The sequence below is a fragment of the Scomber scombrus genome, chromosome 20, assembly GCF_963691925.1.
Source record: "Scomber scombrus chromosome 20, fScoSco1.1, whole genome shotgun sequence".
Lineage (NCBI taxonomy): Eukaryota > Metazoa > Chordata > Actinopteri > Scombriformes > Scombridae > Scomber > Scomber scombrus.
In genome coordinates, this window is record NC_084989.1 from 19,271,657 (window position 1) to 19,286,776 (window position 15,120).

Here is a 15,120-nt window from a genome sequence, read left to right on the forward strand (position 1 = left end):
TATATATTTCACAGACTCTTTTGTTATAAAAATTGAAGATTTAAAGAGTACAGTCTAGACTTGCTCTATATAAAAAGTACCCAGAGATAACTGCTGCTGTGATTTGGTGCTACATAAATACAATTGACTTGATCATGTCACGAGCAATTAAAAAACAAAGAGAAAGGACTTTCTTGTTAAGAAAAATCATAGTTTAGAGAATTAATTGTGGTCTAATCTAAACTAATATGTATAATATCTATCTATCTAAACTAATAGATGAATCGTTTTGTGTAATTTTTCAGAATAAGTGTCAAAATTCCCTGGTGTCTCCTCCTCCTCCTCAACAATGTGAATATTTATGTTATAGATAGAACAGGTGGACCAAAATGCAAAAACTGTAGGCTGAAGAAACTTCTTTTTATTTAGAGATGTGCAGGCAAAAAACTAAAAGCTTGCTGAGCAAAAAAAAACAAATACAGGACAAGCATGAAGAAACTGAATGGCCTAAACTGAACAGAGCAGCATAAACTGGAGGATCGAACAAAACTAAACTGCAAACCAAGACTTAAATACAGACAGAACTAATGAGGGAATGGGGAACCGGTGACTAGACACAAGGTCAGGCTGGGAGTTGATTGGCTGGGAAGACACTGGAAGCAGACCAGACTGATACAGGGCAGGTGTGAAAGTAACAGCAGGCTGTGGAAAAACACTGGGAGCCGGGCAGGGCTAACAAACATGATGCAGGGCAGGTGTGGAGGGGGAAAAACAGTCTGGGGAGGAGTGCAGGAACACAGAAGAAACTGAAAACCAAAACCCAGAAAACACAATACTCTTATTACAATCCACCATGCATTAAACCATCCGAGAAAACACATGAATATGAACCCAAGTACACAACAAAGCTAAGCAATAATGCAAGGCAGTCCTTCAAACCAACAACCCATATAATATAAATAAGCAAAACCAAATTCAGTTGGATAAGTAAAGTAAATTAAAGTCCAAAAAACCATGAGTACAGGACAATTTTATAGTTTGTTTAGTTTTCTGTGATAATAAACTGAATATCTTTGGGTTATGGACTGTTGGACGGGACAAAAGAAGACATTTTATGATGTCACCTTGGGCAGCTTAGCAGCCTACATGAGTTTAAAACGTCAGAATAACACACAGTTGAGAAAGTGTGCATCCTGATATTAGTTCACTTATAAAATCCTAGCCCCTTATGGAGCATCTCTATTGTCAGGTTTCTGTTGGTAGCCAAAGAGTCCGTCACACTGGACAGCACCAGCATCTGCTTCAAAAGTAGTTAAGCTGACTCCGCAAACGTTCAACACCTGAGCTGAGAGAGTCGGAACAGAAAAGGAAGTCGCTTTGCTCTCTGCATCGCGCTGTCCTCTGTTTACATCACAGTTCTGTATTTAGGTCATTTTGAGACAAGACTCTGTAAAAGTTTTACCGCATGTCACCCTGCGTTACTCTGCCTTTTTCTTTATTTTGCCTCGTCATTGTATACAGTGATTCAACTGACAACATGCAAGTCGACTCAGAGGCTTCTCATCTGATGCATCAAATCATAAACAATTAGGGGGCAACTCTGTGACCCATGACACTGTTGTTTTTCTGATTAGGCGGTCTGTATCTAATATTGCTGACCCAGCAAACTCAGAGCTGTCAAAAATTATGAGAACACTTTGAGAGGGATTATATCACTCCGCCATCCCTTGTTAACCTAATCTGTTTGTTAGGGAGCAGAGTGTCCTGCTCAAGGAATCCTTTGTGACTTTCAAAGGACTGGTGGTCTTTGGGGGGGGATTGTTGCCCCCATCCTGTTTCTTGTCTTTCAGCCTGTCAACACACATTGTCTGAGACTTTTGGTGCCAAACTGGGCCAAGGTGCCACCTCGGCCCAACTCTTGGATTTGCCGTGCATGGCAGGCAGGGCTTCACAGCACATCAGGGGGCTAATGAGAAACAGTATGGCCAGGGGATAATGTATCCTGACCTGACAGGCCATGAAACACAGTCTGCCAGCCATTTTGCTCCCTTGCTCTGCTTCTGCCTTCCATCCAAGCTGTTCTGACACTTTCAATCTGACTTAAGTGGATCTGGAGGGCGCTGTGTGCGTTTCTAGCCCTCCCTTCACGCTCCCTTTCCCCTTTTTGCAACATGCTGAAGGGTCTCCCAAAACATAAGTTGAAGTTGAGGATGCACTGCTGCTGCTGGAGTGTTATTTCTATCTGTGGGAGCAGATAGATAGACAGCATGAGAGACTGGAAGGAGAGCTGGATATTCCCTGTCTGACCATCCCATTGTGCCCTGGCAAGTTGGGAATATCTCTCAGGATCTAACTGGTGATGATGAGAGAATGAAATTGTGGGAGGCAAGCGCCAGCCAGCCCCAGTCTTGCCTGTACAGAGGCCAAGCTGGATGTAATTTACACTCGGCCCACCTCAGGGAGCAGAAGCCAGAGAAGAAACCATTACCTCCCTCCAGAAAGCTACCCTCCCCGTGTGGCAGTGAGTGTCGGCTTTCATATAAAAATGGATCCATTGCTATTACAACACCCCACCTCTACTGCACCCCCACCTCCCACCGGTGCTTCCTCCCACTCTCTCATACTGAAGGTGTTTCGCAGATTAGAAAAAGAAGAGACGGGGGGGGGATCGAGCAGGAGATGATGACCAGAAAAAGCGGGGCATGGGCGGACCGGATGGCTGTCACTATTTCATGTCAAAACATTAAAAGTAGCACAAGAGCGTTGTTGTGACAGAATGATTCCCGAGGCTGCACCGTCCCTTTCTTTACTCCGATGGAGACAGCAATGGCTGAAAGTCATTTTTCTCCCCTTTAGCTGGTAGCAGTTTCCAAAGTAACTGTAATAACAAAAGGCTGAAATTCAGCACTGTCTGTTCTTTTGACTTGTACTGGCTAACGTTTTCAAGCTCTCTATTTTAGTCTTTTTTTTGTTTATGCTGACTCTGACAGATGACTAATATATGATATTTTATTTTGGCATTTTAATTTTGGTAAGTGCACCATTAGTATGAGATTGCTCTTTTTACCCATTACAGCTGCCAACCCTGATAATAATTCACCATTCAAACTGTAATTTTGAATTTCTGCTAGGTACAATTTAAATACATTAAAGTCATTTGGGTCACACTCTCAGCATCTCAACTGTACTAAGTTCTGACCACTTTTACTTTAAGATATTAACGTAATTAATACAAACAAGGTAAGTTTCTGTATGGCAGTCACAAATCACCAATATTGCTTTTTCTCTTTGGCTATCAGGTGTGATTTGGCAAGAAATCTGCTCAACTGCTTTAGGGTCACAAAGTAAAATCTATGTATATATCTATCTATCTATCTATCTATCTATCTATCTATCTATCTATCTATCTATCTATCTATCTATCTATCTATCTATCTATCTATCTATCTATCTATCTATCTATCTATCTATCTATCTATCTATCTATCTCTAAAACAGTTAATGTAGGTTCAAATACAACATGTTAGTGTAACATAACAACCCATTTTGGCTTTAACACACCTCCTTCGTGCAAAAAATAACAATTAATTTAAATACAGAGGCTATGAATATTACTGTTTGTACTCGTTTGTATAAATTTAGTGTGAACATGACAAACTTTTCTTTTTGAAAAAGTGACATTAAGAAGACAGATGTATCCATTTATTCTGGAAAAAGGAAAAGAACTGCTGCTGTAATGAACATTAAAGACTGGAACCACAATCAAATGATTCATGATCAAATGATAGCTTGTACTTAAAAAGACGGATACAGTGTTAAAATACTATACTATTACTATTATATATGATTATATACTATACTTTTAGTACTATACTAAAAGCATATTTTTACTCATTCATAACTACTATAGTTTGGTATTTTTAATCACAGCTGAGTGTGGAAAACTCATTTGGCAGCATTGAGGGTAAAGTCTGACATATGTGATCAATACCCTGTGGGATCCTGACCTTCACAGGGAGGGGATCGATCCCTGAAGGTTTCACCCTCTTCATCGACCCTCCTGCACTTACAAATAACATTTGCATTTTTATTGTCTACACGTTACAGGTTAATTACACACTGCTGCTTTTTTGTGCTAAATGCATTATTCTAATAAAAGAATCCACTGACTTTCTTTTTTTAGTGTAATTTGTTGAATATCTCCTGTTTGCCCCTCAGCGATAGCTAATTATCTAAAGCGGTCTAGCACAAAATAATTTGTGTATGCTCTGTGGTGCATCCAGTTGGGCGTCATATTTTGGTTGTGGGTGGGTTACTGTTCTCACATGGAGCCTTCAGGGACTGAAGAGTGCCAGAGTTTGTGTTTTCATAACTTTAAAGTTAGGCACTAACTGCCTGTGCATATATTTAAGGTTAACCAAGGTATTCATGTTGGTTTACACACAAAAAGGAATAAAAGTAGTGAAGAATAAAAAAAGAGCACTTGGGAGAGAAACTTAAACCCACCCTACTTTATATTGCAACTGTATTCCTTCAGTATTTTGTAACTGTGTCTTTTGCAAATAATAACCCAAGAAGCGGAAAGTTATTTTCTACCTTAAAACCACCAGCACATTTTACAGCCAACAGCTCCGGTTTCTCTCATACAAGTTTGACTTAAAAACCAAAAAGTCCTCATACACATAATTTGCTGCCTGTCAGTGCGTTTTACAAAAATGACTCCCTGATGTTCTGCTTCTTTGGTTATGTTTATCCAACTAAAACTATGCCGGAGAACTATGCAAAGGGAGGTCTACAATTTGGAAACCAAACACGTACTCACTATACTCACACAACTGCAAGAGAGATTACTTGTCAGGAAGACCAGTGACAAAGATTGTCGAACACACATTTATGATGAAACTCACATAAAGGCTTGTGACTGTGCTGTACAGTTACATATATTTGGAAAAGATGAGGGCACGAGTAAGATTCTGATGCAGCTTTAATTTTATATGGAAATTGTCGCTGGCACCACCTGGCTGCTTGTCAGTGCTTATCCTCCTCACCCAAGTAAAATACATCAAACGCTACAAGAGGCTTCAGTCTTCATGCATCTTTTTATTTCATTTTTAACATTTCTGTAGTGTGGAGAGCAACAATAAGCAGAGGAGATCGCCTGTACTCTTATTCAAATTGTACAGAATAATCATATAATCCCCAAACAGAAGCAAAAACTAAGCTTCACTGTGTAAAACATGAGAGTTTAACACAGAGGTACCCAACATCTAAACAGCTCCCTGGAAAGCTGCTCGCACCACAGCTGGCTGACTTGCGTCACGGCCGTTTCAACAGGGACACTGTCTAGTGGGTAAACCAACCCACTGAATCTCTGTGTGGAGATGGCAGGTGGGCGCTGAAATGACAGCTGATTAGAAATAAAAGAAAACTGCAAATGAAGTGACTGAGTGTTGATTGAATGAATAAGTGTGTGAGCATGTGATTCTTCTTCTTGTCTGTTCTTTTCCCCATAACCCCTCATTTTACATTTTAGAGATCATGCACGTCAGTAGTTTAAATCTACTGGGACTACATGTTCAGTCCTTTCTTTTTTAATCATTAATTATATGAGGTGACATGTATTAAATGTCTTGCTAATAAAAGCTTTTACAAGCAACATATCATACACATTTCCATGCTTATATTCGTATTCTGGGCCTTTACTGGAATATCTCTGCATTGTCTTAAGAAAACTAATTTATCTTATACTGAAATGCATTTTTACATGTTCACCTCAAATTTAACATAGACATCCAACATCATAACAGTTTAAAATAGCAGTAATTCATGAACAGCATGATGTATCCCCTTTAATACTGAGAGGGGCAATAGAGTATTTATTATTTTAGTGTTTTATTTTATACTTAAGATTGATGGTTCCTTGGTTGCAAGATGCAGTAATCTTCCATAAAGTCCAAATAACCATTTTTGCATGTCCACTTCCCTCAGATTAAAGCAATAGATAATTATTAGGATGATAGAAGGTGAATGACTCCATTATCTAGAAATATCTGTAAACTGGTCTGATGCATACTGATCTAAACTTCCTGTCCAAAATGAATAGTCAGAGGGGAAGCATAAAGTCAGAGATAAATAATTTAATATCAATAAAAACATGCCAAGAGCCTTAAAAGAATTGCCTCTGTCAACCAGATAACTGAGAAGCATTCCTCCAAATATGCCGTTGTGCACGTCTATAACTTCAAAAAAGTTTCAGCTGTCTACATGAGCCAAATGTTGCTCCCCTCAGGTGTGCATCTGTGGAACGTGTTGTTCTGTTTGTAGTTACCACATGACAAGACTTCATTTTGGAGTTTGGATGCAGAACCTGGTTGTGTTGGAGTCAGGTGTCTGGGGAGCCTGGAGATGAACATCATCAGCAGGGCAGACATCCAGCTTGGACGTGTTCACCTGCTTGCCTGCCTGCCTGCCAGAAAAATAAAACTCCCCAAAAATATCTTCGCTACCAGTTAAAAATCTCTGCCACTTGAAAAGAGGAACGCTGTAAAGGTCTTCATTGAAATTGTGGCACTTTTTTTGAAAGAGGTGACATTTCTACACGTCCATCCCACTGATCTGATGCTAATGAAGCCCAGAATAATCAGCAACATTTTAAACGTTGGGTGCTAAGAGGGCTGCTTGGCAACGCTCACTCAGCATTTCCAGAAGCCTTTACTCATGTTGTAACTGAGATGAGACAAACAGAGGAGAGGCAGGCTGAAGAGTAGTAAGTGTGTTGATAATTGTCTCCTCAGTATTGATGTCCATTAGATAGGTATGCAGCACCCTGATCCTCTCAATCCCTTCACGTGTGCGCACATACACACACATTCACCAATAACACCTGATCCCCTTCCTTTCCCACAGCGCTGAATCCAAGATTCCCAGCACTTAACATTGATTATTAATGGAAGGTTTCAAAAGAGAAGGGGGGCAGAAACTGATCTTACTCTTTATGCACGCTGGCGTTAAGAGAAACCTGTCAAAGGTTGAGGGCCAGTCTCTTCCCAGAAACCCTACTGATTTAAAATGCAGCTGCAGAGCAATAATTTCTGCTCGGCATTGTGTGGTCTGAGGGTCATGGCATGTCACAGTACAATGACAATGCTGGATTTTACCTTAAAGTATGACTATTGACACTGATTTGAGCTTCAATGAGGGCACTGGGGGATGGGGATATACCTTATAGTATCAGATGAACTGTGGAGAGCTGAGAGTCCAGGGGGAACGTATTGTTCGCTTGTGTTACAATGAGCTCTGGATCTTTTGATCCTTATCCTATTTTGTTATAATTTCTGAATATGCTTTTCCCAGACTACTACAAGCACATTAAAACTCTGGTGAATTTACTTCCTGGGGCAGGACACAGAAATGTAGGTGGCAATAAATCACAGTAAAGAGGCTGCCTGAAAATGTATTCTCCACTGTAGTTTGACATTGTGTCCTCCCATAATTCTTACTCCAGCAATCATAGAGTTGTTGTTATGTGTCGAGTTATCATGTGAGTCTTGGCATCAAACTGTAAATATAAAGTCAATCTTTTTTTTTTAACTAGTCATTATGGTCTCAATTGTTAATTTCAGGTCCTCTATTAAGTGTGCTTTTGGAAATTATTGCTCTGTTATAAAGATTTAAAGATTTAGTAGCTTTGATGTCTGCCGTTGGCTCACCTGCTGCTCTCTTCAGCTCTGGGACTCACTGAGTCAGACTATTGTTAATATTTCTGTAAGTTTAATGTTAATTGATTCTGATATCCGCTATTCTAGTGTAATGTGGCCAAAGTGGCTAACATTAGTAGCTAACGTTAGCCCAAGTAGCCCTGTCCAAGTTGGCGGGACGTGTTCCTTAAGTGGGAGGTCCTGGCTCCAAATGGAAAGGATGGCACCAACCATAGGCAGCAACCCAGGGCTTAAAACTCTCTCCAATGCAAAGCAATGGCTGAAGTCACACCTCACTACATCCATCTTTATATACAGTCTATTGTCCAGACTGTAAATGTTCTTTCGTAGAGACATGCAGGATACATATCTGAAAATATGAACATCTAAAAGTCCTCTAATCACCCTTGTCATGATCCTGCACATAAGACCTGATGCATGTTATATACTTTAAATGTCCCTCATGGATGACGCACACTGCTATTATATCTAACTATAATGAATATCAAATTCAAACATCAATACTTATCTCCTCATCACAGGTTATTTCTCATAGTTAACTGTTTTCTTCTCTGACGTTTCTCTATTTTAGTTCCCTGCAGCAGCACATATTGATCTTCTATTTATTAGGAAGGCTCGGAAAGTGCTCTTGTAAACAGAAATCAATGCTAACATGTTTGGTTTACACAATACCCTTTTTGGGATGTTATTTAGGTGCATTGCTGTGTGTACATTCACAGAGACATATAAGTACTTCAGACACTTCATGTCTATTGTTGCAATATTTCAGTAAGTTTAATGTTGTTTGATTAGGATACCTGTCCTTAGTACAATTTAGCTAAAGTTGCTAACTAGTGTACAACGCTTGGTGTTTCCAGTAAGCTAGCATTTACTTTAGCATGAAAGGCAATTCTGGGCTTCAAACTGGCTCCAATGCAAACCAATTTGTGCTGTCACTCCTCGCTACATCCATCTTAACAGTCTATATTCAGAATAACCAACACTGCCTGAAATCAAGAAGTTCTAACAAAAAGTGAGGAATGTCTACCCAAGGTCAGCTGGGGTGACGTCACCTTACCAAACATTGTGTAACAAGCAGCTTTTCTGACACTGGCTTGTTTGTTGGCAGGAAACTTTAAATAACTAAATACACAACTTTTCCACTTGAAAATGAAGAGTAGGTGAGATCACACCATTAAAGAGAATCTCAAACTGCTAAATGGTTTGAAATTTTTTTATGACGACTCGTTTGGATGATTTGGAGCCAGACCTAGAGGGAGCAATGCTGCTGGCAACACCTCCCCGCCTCTATCTCTTCACAAACAACACCTGCCTTTAACTGGCACGTGATAGAGATCCAGGCGCTATTTTGTAGTTTATCTAAAAAGGAGTCATGAGCTATGTTTTCCCCTGGTGCATTTTTACTCATCTTCCTGTGCCCTCTTCTGTCCCTGTGGACACAAATGTGCGTCAGCAAGTTGCTCAGCGGCCTGCCCAGCCTGCTATCTCTTTATCGGCTCCTGTGTCTCTCTATTTTGTGAAAAAAAGAAATGTACTAAGGAGCAGTCACATGTTTTTATTTTGATGTTTTCCTTTACCTCACTGGTTTTCTTTTTTTTCCAGACTGCTAAAAGCAAAATTCAGGACAAAACCATGTATGCATTTAAAATTAACAACTGAGCACGCATCTATTCATTATTTGTTCTGTTCCACATTCCCATCACAGAGCTGACTCAACCCGAGCGAGCTTTGTTTGAGTCAGAAGTTGCTGTGTACGGTTGTCCAGCGTCTGTGAGCAGATGAGGATGCGGGCCACCCTTTTTCCCGTGGGGTCTTCTGTGTCCCTTAACTGATTCAAACCTAGCGAGCAAAAATATCCACATGCCTGCGTCTTCATTGTTGCCTGAGGGAACGTATTAATGCCTCGGCTAATCCGATTAACATTAACAATCCCACAGGGGAAATCGCTGCACATCTGCAACGGACAGATAATTATGTTGCCTCAGATGTTTGTTTCTTTCTTTTTTTGTGTTTGCTTTGGCTCTTTTTATGTCTTTGGAAGACCATCACTGTTTTTTTGTTTTTTTTTGTTGGCTGGGATGGGCACCATTTCAGTGTGTTTCTAAGTCGTTGTAGCAAACATGGGTGAATGCCCTCCTCCTTCAAGGGAAAGCTTTCTGTGATGTTAGCAGACTGAGATGGATTTGTTTTTTTGAGTAATGCCAAGGATGGCAACAGAGCTTCACTGTCCTATGCTGTTTTTAGCTGTAAATCATGAATGTTCTCTTTGATGAGTAAGGTGTGAATTTCTTGAAAAAATTGTCTCACAAATGGAGCTCTATCTCTAAATTACGGTAATTAATTTAGCAATAGTTGTCATAGGCGCTGTACTATTCATAAATTTAATAAATGAAAGCATGAGCAAGATTCATGCAAGTTTAGAAATATACGAGTTCTTTTCTTTTTCCTCTCATGCTTAAATGATTGAAAATTAAGGACTTGTTTACTTGTACGACTTGAAAGGATATTACAGCACTGGCTGCTCCGCACCGATGTGTGTGAGGCAGAGAAGAAGCATTAAGTCACTGTGAGGGATTACTGTGGCTCACTCTATGCCTATTAGAAGTATGTTTCTTTGACTGATTATCTGAGCTGAGCCCCTCAGAGTGGGGTTCAGACAATGAACTCCACTGTGGGCTTACACCAAACACACTGCACAATGTTGAATAATTGTGGATTTGATTGATTTTTAATTCATTTTATTTTGCTAAAATTGGGGAACAACATACAGTTCTTGCATGAGTTTGATTTTGTTTAACTGGAGTAGCTGGGTGATAATCCAAATTCATCAAATTATCCATTACGTGGATGAATATCTCATTAAATTTACTATCATCACAGTTATAATAAATGATCTACATCCCATACAGTATATTTAAACTTAAAATAACCCCAACCAAACAGTCAATTCGGCAAATGGTAAGTAATCCACATGAACATAAAAATAAAGGAAATTAAATGTACTCATGTACAAATATACTCATCCTTACAATTTTTATTAATATAACATTTACAGTATATCTTTTGTCTCCCTCTTTGGGGAAATTTGGGGAACTTAGAGTTACATGAGTGTGTATGTTTTCCAGCATAGTGTACTCAAATTTCTTGAATAAAACAGGGTTGATTCACATTTTTATATTGATAGTAGTGATATATGGTATACAGAAAATAAACCCAAGACTTCAAAACTCCAACAACACTTGAAGTATAAAGAAAAACTTAACTTTGAGAACATTTGAGATGTTCTTTGCATTGTTTATGATGCCCCCGATGTCATTGGGCTCACAATAAGGTTGTTCTTTATACTACAAGGACTTTTTACTTCTTCAGTATTGGATGTGACACCTGCTGTAAGCTTTTGTTTTTCTCCACAGACAGTTTGAAGTGATGTCAAACTTTACTTGACTCTGAAGAGAAATAATGAAATCTTTCAGAAACTCTTCTTATCCCTTTAAACCTAGCAGATGGAATATATACTACAAAGTTGTTTATATTTCCCCTTGAAAGTTTAATGGTAGAAGTAGAAGAAGCAGAAGAAGTAAAAAAGATTCTTGAGGAAGGTGGACGGGTGACTGATGACTGTATGAATTAATGAGTGAGTTTACATCCTGTATATTAAACTAAACTGCATGAACCCACTCATGCTAGATGCTAAAAGGAGACAGTTGGAACAAACATTTAAATTTGATTACTTCACTGTTTAGAGAGCTGTCCACTGGGGCACAATCAGGCAGCAGCTTCCCACGTCTTGTATTTAATTTGGAGCACTCACAGTCGGATGGCTCTCTCACTTATTATTGCTTTTGTTTTTTTGTTGTTTTTTTTGTTGCACAACCCTCGTTATTTAAGGCTTCTTCCGTCCTCTCTCAGGTCGGGATTCTCTATTTCCAGCCGAGCGTGTTCCGCTGCATCCTGCTGCGATGGGTTCGACTGCTGGGCTTCGCCACCGTCTATGGGACACTGACTCTGAAGTTGTACAGGTAACACACACAGCACACACACACACACACACACACACACACACAACTGCACAAAACCCATTTGTCCCAACGTCGTTATCCATCCCAGGAAACGACTATCGGATTACATTGACCTCTTTAAGTGCAATTACACTCTGTCTTACATCTTAATTCTTTGTAAAAGTAAGAGCCATATGAAGTGTTGAGGCAGCACGTTTCTCAGCTACATCATCACCAGACTACACTGCTGAACATGTTTAGTGGTGGATTTACTGCCTAATTAAGTGGAAGTGAGAATTGCCATGTAAAAGTAATTAAGAAAAGCCTAAATGATGTATAACATAGTATTGAATGGTGGTTGGCAAGAGACAAACTGAGAGACAAATCCATGTGAGTGCAGAGGAAGGGAGAGGACCTCACAGGGAGAGGACTGCCAGAGGATACAGCGAGGATGAGAGGAGAGTAGGTGGGGGTTATCCGGCACTGAATAGCTGATAATGAGACAGGGGCCTCCTGTATTTAAAGTAATACACTTGGAATTGTTCATCTGTGGGGCTTTTTGTCAGGTGAATCTGTCAAAAAGGCTTAATAAGGATGCTGATTAAGAGATGTGGCTAACGCGAACGGGAGCTGAGAAAACCCTTAGAGGTGTAAGTTAACATATTGCACAGATCAATTTTTGATGGGGGGCTCATTAGCAGGGAGCGCAGTGGACACTTCATCAATGTGTGTGAAGGGCAGAGCCTAATAATAGCCGCGGTTGGTCATATGTTTGGGTATAGTATAATTCCTGGTTAGCAGTGTTTGTCTGTGTTAAAGCTGTTAAAGTCTTGTAGAAGTGCGACGAATAACTGCTTTGAATTATGATGCTTTTGACGTGTTGAATTTTCTCTGCTGTGTTGTATTATATTAAAAGAAATAGAAAAATAAAAAGGCATATTTAGACAATCTAGCTCTTTTTAAAAACAGCTGTTAGACACGCACTTTGCACTTGACATAATTTCAGCTTTTTAAAATATTGTGAAAAACATTAAAAAAAGATAAGACAAGAAAATGTGCAAGTCCTCCAAACTAAATGACCGAACAGATTGTCATTGCCTTCCAAAATGAACCCATATGAGAGTTTTCTGTCATTTTTTTCGTCAACTCTGTTCATTTTTTTGTCTACCTCAACACAATACTCACCTACCTATTTGCATGCTGAGATAAATATTGGTCATTATAACCATTCCTGTCCATACTGGCTGTGAAGGCAGCACTGCTACACTAAACTGTAAGAAATAGGGGACTGTGCAAAAATTCTTTCATTATTTTAACCAATGCTCATATAAGATTTCAGCAGTCTGAGTTTATCAAATCAAGATGTAAAAAAAAAACCCAAAATACCCTATTTGTGTCTCACGGGACAATGTTTCTGAGCTGCTGTTAGGGGTCATATGTCCTGTCAGGTACATTGCCAGGACAAAACACCACCAATAAAACTATACACAGCTGCCAGGATGGATATATCAGCTTCATTTGGCTCATTTGGACTACTTAACACTCAAAAATATGCACTCAATTTATTAGAATAGTCACTCTACAAAGGTATTGCTTCATGACCACTATGGATAAAGTGAGTATAGTGACCCAACTCTCTCAATGTACATATGTGTATGTAAGTATTCTACTAAGATGGACTTGAAGAAATCTGAACCTAACTACTAAAACTACTCAGTTTAGGTTAGGAGAACATTGTAATTAAACAAACATATGCTCTTGGTAGGAAAAGAGATGTGAACTGATGTCTGGTATCACAGTCACACATTCTGTTGATCCAACTATCGGCTCTCATACTTGCAGTGCTTTGTAGCACTATAACAACATCACACTACTTCCGTCATGATTTGCACAGCGACAACAGGTCCTCGTCAGCAAAAACACAGTGAAAGGTTGCTTTAAGTGTTTGATTTTCTTGATGAATACTGTTGTATTTATGGTGAAGACAATCTCAAAAGTTTTAGTGGTGGACCTGAGGGTAATTCCTACTGTCGACTCATGAACATTTCCCACTAATGTTCAACAATCATACAGTGACAGCTTTATAATGGAAAAAGCAATTCCAGTTTCTCCACCAGTGCTATTCTCAATAGACTGCAATGATTTGCAGCCACAAGAATTGTTGTGTTTTAGTAAGAGCTTTTACTTACTTACTTTCCCTTCGGTGCTGACAGAAAAAGGTTGAGATTTCTGTATTGGATATTCGAAAATGAAAGAACTTACGAAGAGAAGTTGGCTAAAGTAAATCATTAAAACTCTCGTCAATGATGATTTACAACAATATGAGAAATCTCCCTTTAATGGATGCTATCTTTTACTGTCCAAACATGATCATGTTTACAAAGTGAGTGTCTGTCCCCCTCCCTACAGGGTGCTGAAAGTGTTCCTGTCCCGTACAGCCCAGAGGATCCCATATATGACCAGCTGGCGAGTGTTGCGTCTGCTGGTCATCATCCTGCTTATCGTCCTCTGGTTCCTGGTGGCTTGGACATCTGCTGTTTGCCAGAACCCGGACAGGAAGTTGGCTCTCATCGACGTGGGCTACACGCCTGACGGGTTGCAGTTCAGTATGTGCCTGTTGGATCGCTGGGACTACATGATGGCTGTCGGTAAGCCTTACAACTGTTCTCTGCCTGCATAAGGTGTTATGAATAGATTATACTGTGCTGTGGTGAACATGGGTTATTTGAGGTATTCATGGCATAAAATCAAAAAGTAATTACTTAGGAGTGATAGCATGAGTTGAAGGAGAACTTGGATGAGTAAGACAGTCTGTCTCCATCCACATTTGTTTTCCTGTGTTGGAGAGGGCAACCAGCACCAAACAAAGATGATAAATCAAAGGTGCTCCTCGGAAGGGAGCAGCATCTCATGAGTTAAAGAAATCTGCATGTTGCCTGCTGACTAAGGCTTCATGAGAGAAAATCTTGGTCCTTTCTGACTTCTGGCCAAACATATGGACCCCCAACAGAGCCTTCATGCTGTGATACTGTATACTGTGGAGGCGTTTTCATTATGTTTATTAGGAGGTAAAAATAGCTTGCTAATAGGGATGTGTGGGTCAACTCTGATATCATCTGCGTACAGATTATAAAAACATCTTTCAGATCAAGAAAGTCAGCCTTACTGTAGTAGTAAGGTAACTTTATACTCTACTACTTTACATTCTAATTTATTTTCACCACACAAAAGCCAACAAGGAAAATTCTAGTTTAAAACCAATAACAATTTATCATTTGGCTCCAGTATGTGCAAAAAAAATGCAATTTAATGTATTTGATCTGAAATATTACATTTAATTTAATGACATATCATGCCCACAAATGGCCGTCTGTTCTGCAGCCTTTGTTGCTAAAGTTGTTCCACATGTAGTTTGCTTTGTTCAC

At 39.5% G+C, this 15,120-nt stretch overlaps 1 protein-coding gene across 1 annotated transcript in view; it reads left to right on the top strand.

The window, feature by feature from the left end:
* gpr158a (G protein-coupled receptor 158a) overlaps positions 1 to 15,120 on the top strand; it is a 65,268-nt gene that overhangs the window by 42,364 nt on the left and 7,784 nt on the right. Inside the window, exons 6-7 of the mRNA XM_062441732.1 lie at positions 11,607 to 11,716; positions 14,105 to 14,343. Coding sequence (XP_062297716.1) covers positions 11,607 to 11,716; positions 14,105 to 14,343 — 349 coding nt within the window. The remainder of the gene's footprint in view (positions 1 to 11,606; positions 11,717 to 14,104; positions 14,344 to 15,120) is intronic.